We start from the raw sequence: 9558 nt of genomic DNA on the forward strand, positions 1-9558 counted from the left end.
AAGGGTCCTTGTCTTCTCTCGGGGCTCATCATGAGGTCCTTGTCAGGACTTGGTAACTGGGCTCGAGACCAGGAAGACTGGGCTGCTGCTGTTGAGGAATTTGGGGTATATAGGATACAAGGTGGTTCAGAAAATGGTCCTGCTTTTAGGCGTCTGAGCCAACGACTAAGCCAGCTAACCGAGAGCAGAATGTTCTGCACGAACCTTCAGCTCAGCCCCAAGGAGGGTGCATCTGGTTATTTCGAAGCTGGAGGGGCTGCTGGGCTGTAGAAGTTGCCCTGTCTGAGAGCATTCAGGGTCACCTGGGTGGTCACTAGTGGGTACAGGGCAGGGGCAGTTCGGGGCTGGAGCAGGCAGTCTCGCATGTCCTTCTGTTCTTTGGTCTTGGTGACACAGTAGTTCTCTTTTCCTTTCACAACTTGCAAGGACCCTAATTTGTATAAACACTAAAGGGGTCTGGTCCCCACATCTGTCCTCAGGGTCTGTAAGCCCCAGAACCCCCAAGCTGGTCACAGGGAGTCCGGAACCAGAACCCCAAGCTGATCACAGGGAGTCCAGAACCAGAACCCCCAAGCTGGTCACAGGGAGTCCAGAACCAGAACCCCCAAGCTGATCACAGGGAGTCCAGAACCAGAACCCCCAAGCTGGTCACAGGGAGTCCAGAAGGTGGGTCTGTCTACCCAGGAGAGGACACAGTACTTTGGCGGCTGGTCCCGATATGTGGTGGGCCAGGAAGCACCAGGAGAAGCCAGCCTATGACCAGGTGTGTGCATAGAGGAACTGAACCATGTCCACATAAAAAGCTGTACATGCATGATCATAGCAACACTGTGCATGACAGGAAGTTTTAGCAAGCTAGTTCCTTTGCCTTTTCAGATAAATTTTAAATACCTCTCTGTACCAACAATGTTGCCAGGCTGTTGACAGGAGCTGTGCTAGGCCTAGCACCCTCCAGGGAGACTGACGTCTTTGCTTTCTGGAGTCTCCCAGTCCATGAATGTGGTATGTTTCTTCATTTTGTTGTTCAGTCAGCATTTTGTAAAGGTTGGCATACAAATCCTGAGCATATTTTAGTTTGAGTTACTTTTGTTTGCTTTGGTTTGGTTTACTCCTTGGGATTTTCTATGTAGACTATCATGTCATCTGCAAATAGGGGAAGTTAGATTTCTTCCTCTCCACTCGGATGCCTGTGTCGTGGTTGTGCTGCCAGGACTTGCACACTGTCTTAGGAGTAATGGCAGACTTCCTGCTGTGTCTGCTCTTCGGAAGGACATGTCCCTCCTTTCCACCACAAGTGATGCTAGTTACATCAGCAGGTCCCTCTCAGCACCTGGTTTTAAGAAGCAACATTGTAAAGCTTCTAGATGATGTAGGAAAACACAACCATGACCTCAGAATGAAGAAACATTCTTGAACAAAACAAAGTATTAAGAATAAAGGAAATTGGTTTTACACTGGCTACATTAAAATTATTACCTTGCATTCATCAAAAGATGCAATAGCAGTGGGGGACCAGCCGTTAGCGTAATGGCTATGTCGTTGAACTCTCATATGGTGGACCATGGTTTGAGTCCTGGACCCGGTGACTTAAACTCATGCTCGGCGCGTGTGTGTGCGTGCCCAAGATCCCGAGAGGAGGGTGTAGGGGAAGGGATTGTGGCATGGCCATCCCCCCTGGGGGTCATTTCTCGCTTTCTGTCTCTGTCTCTCTCTTTCTTTCTGGTGAGTACACTCGCCCTATAGCAAAAAATTCTCTCTCTGTCTGGTGTGGAGTATATGTGCCACAGTTTTATAATCTATTTATCTGTTTGTGGACATTTGGGTAAGTTCCATGTCTTACAATCACGAATAATGTCACAATAAATATAGCTGTTCAAGGGCTTTTCAAACTGAGCATTCTCCTGTCCTTTGGATAGATACTCAGGAGTAGAGTTGCTGGATCATATGGTAGTTCTATTTGAAGGTCTTTGAGGAACTTTGATATTGTTCTCCACAGCAGCTGACTAATTTACATTCCCACCAACAATGTAAGAAAGTACTGCTTTCTCCACATTTCTGCCAGCACTTACCATTTTTTTTTATTTTCAATTTTTAAAAAATTATTATTGGTACCAGCAGTTGGTGTAATGGCTATGTCGCTGGACTCCCATGCAGTCGAGCATAGTTTGAGTCCCAGATTCAGTGGCTAAAAATCATGCCAGGCACATGAGGAGAATGGAGGAGAAGGGATTGCGGGGTGGCCATCCCCCCAGGGATGATTTCTTGCTTTCTGTCTCTGTCTTTCTGACAAGCACATGTGCCCTATAGCAAAAAATTCTCTCTCAAAAAAAAAAAAAAAAAAAGACGCCATAGTGTGGAAAGACAAGCCATAAACAGGAAAATAAACTTTGCAATGTATAAAACTGAAGGAAAAAAAATGGGTCCAGTAGATGGCATAATGGTTACATCACTGGACTCTCACACGGTTTGAGTCCCTGACCCGGTGGCTTAAAACTCACGCTGGGTGCGTGCACATGGTGGCCCAAAATCCCAGGAGAAGAATGGAGAAGGGATTGTGGTGTGGCCATCCCTTCTGGAGGGGTGATTTCTCACTCTTTGCCTCTCTGTCTCTCTCTGTCTCTCTGGTGAATGCACATGCCCTATAGCAAAAATCTCACTTTAAAAAAAAAAACTGAAAAAAAAAGTATCCTGAATACATAAAAAGTCACAGGAATCAATAAGGAAACAATAAAAACATCCCAACAGAAGTATGGACAAAAGTCTTGAACAGTCTTGAGAAGGAGCTGCAGTTACCAACACAGAAAACTGAGCAGAGTTCAAAGGGTGGAGCCCACTAGGTCCATGAGGTGAAGGCCAAGCAAGCCCCAACACAGGGCGATGACAGGAGGGCATGGCTGGAAACCCCGTGGCTGGAGACCGCCAGTGTGAGTGGAGGCTCCCAGGTGGAGATAAGCCAGACCCTTCGAGACCCCCAGGTTTGAATGGCTTTGCCTACCAGCCAGCACTCACTGTCAGAGTATTCCCCTGGTGGTGCTGGATTTTGCAAAACTAGTGAGAACTGCTGTAGAAGCTCTGACTGACAGAGCTAGATGACCGAGCGTCCCAAGCCCCTTCATACACTAACACACTGGCTGTGGCCTTCTCTTGCAGGATCCCCAGGTCCACACATGGCATGTACAAGGTGCTCTACAACTCACAGCTGCTGTTCCAGCACCGCCTGTACGCGGACCTGGAACCCATTCTGTACCACGTGCACCTGTTCCAGCCAGTGGCCCACCTGGCACGCCGGGCTGCACTCTACGTGCGCCTCTCTGGGCAGCGTGGGGCCTTCCAGGCACTGGCCAGGTGAGGGCACAGGGGGGAGAGCTGTGCATCTCCCACGTGCCACCAGAGGCCACCATGGGACTCTGCTCTGTCCCCTGCTCTTGGGTCAGATCCTGGAACAGGCTGACAAGGAAGGGGAGGGTCAGGCCCTGTCTCTCCCCACACGCTGCCTGCATGGCCAGTTTGCAGGGCATGCGCTGGCAGACCTAGCACTCTGGCCTGGCCTGTATGCCCTAGTCTCCAGACAGCAGCTGTGGCTCCAGGGAGAGCCCGGCAGGCTCTGCTTTCGTGGGGGCTCTTTGCTCCTCAGTACGTATCTCAGGGTGGCCACAGGGCAGTGGTTGCTTCTTTCTGGATTTCAAAGAGCAGCCCAGACCTTCGCAGGCTGGGTGTGGGCACAAGTGTAGCCTTTGGGTTTTTACAGAAGTGGACCTCACCCAGAGGGGGACCACAGGCGACTGTGATAAAGGAGGCAAGGAGTAGGGGAGAGGCTTCACTCTCAGTCCCTCCCTTTATCCCCAGCTCTGCCCCAGGGATGGGTAACCACAACTTGGGTAATCCCAGGGCAGAGGGGCACAAAGCCCAAGTCAGGGAGGGGCATGTGGGGAGACCCCAGTCAACCAGGGGAGGCTGGGCTATGCCCTGCCTAATAGGTGATGGGGGACAAAAAACCCTGCTACTGGTCAGGTGCTTGCTGCATACATTGTGCCGAAGGCAGGGAAACAGAAGTCCAGAAAGCCTGGTGGTAGGCTGGGGTCACCTAGCTAGTGTGAGGCAGAGTCCACCCTCCCTGGACCTCTACCCTGCACCGGGCTGAGGAGGCAAGAGCCAGCGCCAGCGCCAGCACTCATTCTGAATTGCACCGTGTGAACACAGCACCCACTGCATGCCAGGGCGGTCCTCAGGGTCGGGGTGGGGACAACGCTCAGTCCTCAGGGTCGGGGTGGGGACGGCGCTCAGTCCTCAGGGTCGGGGTGGGGACGGGGCTGTGTGCACACGGCCCTCCTGGGACTGGAGATCACACCGCGGTGGCCAGCTTATTGGGGCGCTCAGTCCTCCGGCTTTGCTAAGATACAAGGCTGTGTGCACACGGCCCTCCTGGGACTGGAGATCACACCGCGGTGGCCAGCTTATTGGGGCTGCTCCATGGCCGGGTGTGGGCCCATGAGAGGTGTGGATGAGGCCACAAGAGCAGGAAAGTGCTCAGAGCAGAAAGTGGAGGCCTGAGAGGCAGAGTGGGAAGAAAGCCTGAGTTCAGGCCCACATGACCGCAATCTGCTCTTTACTTTGCGCTCTCTGACCTGGGATCGGCTGCTCAGTCTCCAAATTCCCACTTTCTGCTGCAAAGTGGGGGTGGTTATTCCCTCCTTGCAAGGTGGTGAGGCTTTGTCCATGGCCCTGCCTCATTCCAGGATCCATGACCTCTGCTATGACAGCACCAGGCTCAGGGAGGTGATCGTGAGAGACCTGCTGCCTACCTCTGCCATGATCCGAGACCTGAGCCAAGAGTTTGGGATGCCCATTTCACAAGAAGAGCTCACAGACAAGAAGCTGCTGGCCATGCCACCTCAGCTTGCTCCCAATCTTGAAGACTTTCGAAGTCGAAATTCCACTCTCACTTCTGAGATCCATGCCCACCAGGAAAAGTACCTGCGGTGGCGGAACAGTACGATGCTGAAGAACAAGGGCCAGAAGGGCAGCCTGGTGCAGGTGGGTGCCCTACCCCCTCGGCTCCTGGGCCTATGCCCCTCCTGAGCCATCCACTATCCTGCACTGAGGGACAGGACCTAGCCCACTCCTGAGCGAGCCACCTGCTCCTGGCTGGTGTCTGCTTTCCTGGCTTGGGGTGCTGGCCAGATGGCAGGAAGTGCAGGAGGCAGGGCTCAGCCATGCCAGGAGCATCGCCTCCAGCCCTGGTTTACTCAGCCCTCCTGAGAGGGATGGAGGGTGTCCGTGGGTGTCTCCAAACTGGCTCACCTGGCCTTCCTGAGAGGGTTGGAGGGTGTCTGTGCATGTCCCCGTACCACAGCCCCAAGTTCCTCTCGAGTGTGAGCACGTCTGTGTGTGACATCTCGCTGAAGCTGCGGGGGGGAGTGCCGTCAGCTGTCTAAGCTACACAGGAAAGACACGGACCTGCATGTGAAGGCACGAGGAGACAGGGTGAGGACGGGAGGCTGAGCAACCGGTGAGGTAATGGGAGGCCCAACAGCCCGAACAAGAGCCTCCCTCGTGCCCACCCCAACCCAAACACCTACACACGTCCAAGGAGTGACTGGAACCTGTTTGCCCATGAGCACGTGAAGCCTCTGCTCCCCGCCAGTCCCACCCTCAGTATCCACTGAAAACCCAGGTCCGAGGGAAAGTGAGAAACCACCCCCCAGAGAGAAGGTCACGGCACAGTCCTTTCCCTTACTGAGGTTTTGGGCGTGCGCGCGCACACACACACACACACACACACGCGCACATGCACGCACGCACACACATGCGCGCGCGCACACACACACACACACGGCATGATTTTTAAGTTGCCACACCCAAGACTTTAACCCTGGCCAGGCGGAATCCAGTTGCCTTAACCTTCACACCACCCATTGGCCTGCCTGTGTGCGTTCCTTATGAAAACCCAGGGTGAGCTTGTTCTTTCCCTCAGTGTGCAGGATTGTAGTTTCTTCCAAAAAAAAAGGTTCTTGGTTTTGTTCATCAATTCTGATTTTTCTCTTTTCTTCTAATTCATTACCACGACTTTTATTCTGTCTTTTAAATTTTATACTTTTCTCTCTTTTCAAGCTTCTTGAGTTAATTCATTTTTATTATTTCTTGCTTAATACATGTATTTAAGCTATAAATATTCCTGGCCATATTTTATAAAGACTATTTATAAAAACTTATGTAGAGGCCAGTAGGTGGCATAATGGTTACGGCAGTAGACTCCCACATGGCTGACTGTGGTTTGAGTCCCAGACCCAGTGGTTTGAAAATCATGCCACAGGTGTATGTGTGTGATCCCCAAATTCCAACAGTGTGTAGAAACAGAAGAGAGGACCCACATGACCATGCCCACTAAAGGGTGCTTTCCTGGTCTGCCTCCCTCTGGCAAGAGCAAACATGTACATTTTCAAACAGGAGCGGTGAGGACAGACATGCTTGCCTTGTTTCAGATCTTGGGAGTATCCAGTCTCTTACTGTTAAGTTGAATGTTAGCTGCAGGCTTTTGGGAGATGCCCTTATCAGGTGGAGGAAGGTTCTTGGTAGCCTTAGTAGGTTGAATTGTATTATGAATAGAGGTTGCATTTCACTGGATATTGTCCTCTGCATATTGAGTTGATGATGTGGTGTGATGTGTGGTTGCTGAACCAACTTTGCAGTCTGGGACTCACCCTGCTTGGCTGTGACCTTTTTATATGTGACCGAGCTTGGTTTGTTAATAGTCTGTGGTCTCTTGTGCTGTTTTTGTTTCAGTTTTGGTATCAGGGTAACACCAGCCCCAGAATCAATTAGGTCATGTTCCCTGCCCTTCTATTTTCTGGAGAGTTGTGAAGGTCAGCTGTGTGAGCATCCTGGCCCAGCCAGGCTTCTGCCCTTCACCAGCGGATCCAGGTGGTGGGGGGCACTCTGTTCCCCGGCTCTGCCTTCCCCGCCCACCCTCATCTCTGCTGTACACATAGGGAGCCTCGCAGCCAGCAAGGAGCACAGGAGCAGGCTGTGAAGCTCTGTTACATGGATGTGGCCAAGGTCCACTCTAACCAGGCCTGCTGGAGAGAAGGCCTGTGTGTGACCAGCTCCCGGTTAGGATGCTTTGGATGTTGCCAACAAAACTGGGATCACCTAAAGCGAGTCCAGCCGGCTCATTCTAAATACACACTTTTTCACCATGAAAAAGAAAAGCACTTGCAGGTCTGAGGTCCTCCCTTTGTCCTTGCATTTAAATAGATGGGAGCTGTTCTTAGGGCGGCAGACTCTAGCCCCCACGCCTAGAACTCCACTGCCCCTAGAAGTGAGGGCTGTGGCTGAGTCCCACGCCATCCAATTCTCCTTTCCATTCACCTAAACCGTTTCCCTCTAGACTCTTAGACTTTCCATTCATTCTTGTGTTAACTCTTAGATCGATGTCCAGGCAGGTTTTTGTTTAACTGACTTTTCTTTCTCCCTCTGTACTCCTTTTCTGAAAGTCTATTATGTAGATACCAAAACATAAAGAGCCTTCCTCCATAATATTGTCCATCTTTGCTTATTTTTAGAGTGGGGAGAGAAGGGAAGGGCCCACAGGGTCTTTGTGCTGCTCTAGAGCTCCTAGGATCCACAGTGGTGGTTGCTGGTGTGTGAGAAGCCCTGCGTGGAAGCCCACGCCTTCCCCGATGGTCTGCCCGTGGTGCCAGAGCACCCCTGCCGCCTGCAGCACTATAGCCGGGTGCTCCCTCTCAGTTCCTCCCTGTTGGTGTTTGTCAAGGTCTGCCCCATCTTCCAGTTCACTGTCTTGATATTCTCTTTGACCATTATGTTGTTACTAGGGGAAGTCCATTACAATCTGCAAATATGGTGACGAGGGGTTTTTTGCTCTCTTGCACATCTATTTTTACTTTATACATATTAAGGCTACATTTCTTTTTAAAAATTATTTATCTCATTTTATTTTATTTTAATTTAATTTAATTTTTTATTTTATTTTATTTATTTATTTTATTTTATTTTATTTTATTATTTTATTTACTACTACCATTCTCCAATTTGACCAGAGAGACACAGAGAGAGTAGGAGAGAGTGAGGACACAAGCCGCCAGGTCCAGGACTGGAACTGCAGTCAGCCATGTGGGAGTCCAGCGCCTCAACCACCCTGTCACCTGCCGGCCCCAAGGCTACATTTCTGTATATACAAATTTCAAACTTTTATCCTCTTGATTTGATCCTTTTATAAGTATGCTAGGACTCTATCATCCCTGGGAATAGTTTTTAGATGTATACATTTAAAATAATGCACAATTCTGGGACCAGCAGTTGGTGTAATGGCTATGTCACTGGACTCCCATGTAGTCAATCACGATTTGAGTCCCGGACCCAGTGACTTAAAGTCATGCATGTGTGTGCGTGCCTAAGATCCCTAGGAATGGAGGAAAAGGGATTGCAGCGTGGCCATGCTCCCTTGCGGGGGTGATTTCTCGCTTTCTCTCTCTCTCTCTCTCTCTCTCTCTCTCTGTCTTTCTGGCACACACATGTTTTTGCCCTATAGCAAAAACCTCTCCAAAAAAAAAAAAGGAATCAAGTTTAAATACTCAATAATAAATCAATACCTGTACCACAACTATGGCCCAAAGGCGACCTCCCCATGTAAGAGCTGACAGGTGGTGAGGGGTACCTGGTACAGGCAGTAAATGGTACCTCTTTCTCCAGAAAAACATCACAGAAGCCTACCATGTCAGCAAGAAGCCACCAAAGTCCATGACCAAGGTGCTTAGAATCCCAGTCCCCGCCAGCAAGGCTGTCTACAACTACAGTATTCAGATGCTGAATTCCACCATGCTTGCCAAGAAGGAGCTATATCAAGAGATGGCCAAGGTGAATGCAAGGCCCATGTGGGATAACGGTCCTTGGCTAGTCCGAGTGTGGACTTTCTCCTGTGTGATCACTCCTGCCTCAGGTCAGCAAGGGAGCTCAGGTGGGCAGAGGAAAGCCAGACCTGGGGTCGGTCTGGCGAAGTACTCTGCTCCTCGCTCAGTGTGAACCATGTTCCCAGAGCATGCCTGGGCACCTGCAGCTGACGGCAGTGGCAGGGCCTTTCTTCCAGGGGCATTTCATTGCTGTGACTTACAGGAGATAGCTGCCCCCAGAGGAAACCCTGGGTCAGGATTCTAGCACATACTAACTGCAGGGACCATCTTCTTGTGACTCGTATGGTGGGTGGCACAGTGCAGGGAGCCCAGAGGCACACTCTCAGGTCCCTGCTGTTTCTGACACCTATGAGAACCCTATCCAGGGAACCAGCAGTTAGCGTAATGGCTATGTCGCTGGACTCCCACGTAGTCGCCTGCAGTTTGCGTCCCGGACCTGGTGGCTTAAAACTCATGCTGGGTGCGTGTGCATGCGAGTCCAAGATCCCGAGAGGAGAATGGAGGAGAAGGGATTGCGGCATGGCCATCCCCCCTGGGAGGTGATTTCTTGCTTTCTGTCTCTATGTCTCTCTCTGTCTGGCGAGCGCACGCGCTTTATAGTGAAAACCTCTCCAAAAAAAAAAAAAAAAAA

At 50.8% G+C, this 9558-nt stretch overlaps 1 protein-coding gene across 7 annotated transcripts in view; it reads left to right on the top strand.

The window, feature by feature from the left end:
* CFAP92 (cilia and flagella associated protein 92 (putative)) overlaps nucleotides 1–9558 on the top strand; it is a 38358-nt gene that overhangs the window by 18806 nt on the left and 9994 nt on the right. For 6 of the 7 annotated variants that reach the window (XM_014584728.2, XM_014584727.1, XM_014584730.1 and 3 more), the window contains 3 exons: nucleotides 3151–3345; nucleotides 4737–5034; nucleotides 8710–8874. In XM_014584728.2, the coding sequence (XP_014440214.1) occupies nucleotides 3151–3345; nucleotides 4737–5034; nucleotides 8710–8874 (658 nt within the window). The remainder of the gene's footprint in view (nucleotides 1–3150; nucleotides 3346–4736; nucleotides 5035–8709; nucleotides 8875–9558) is intronic. The other variant, XM_014584732.1, reaches the window with a different exon arrangement.

The sequence above is a fragment of the Tupaia chinensis genome, unplaced genomic scaffold (genome assembly GCF_000334495.1).
Source record: "Tupaia chinensis unplaced genomic scaffold, TupChi_1.0 Scaffold147500_2, whole genome shotgun sequence".
In the NCBI taxonomy this organism is placed as follows: Eukaryota; Metazoa; Chordata; class Mammalia; order Scandentia; family Tupaiidae; genus Tupaia; species Tupaia belangeri.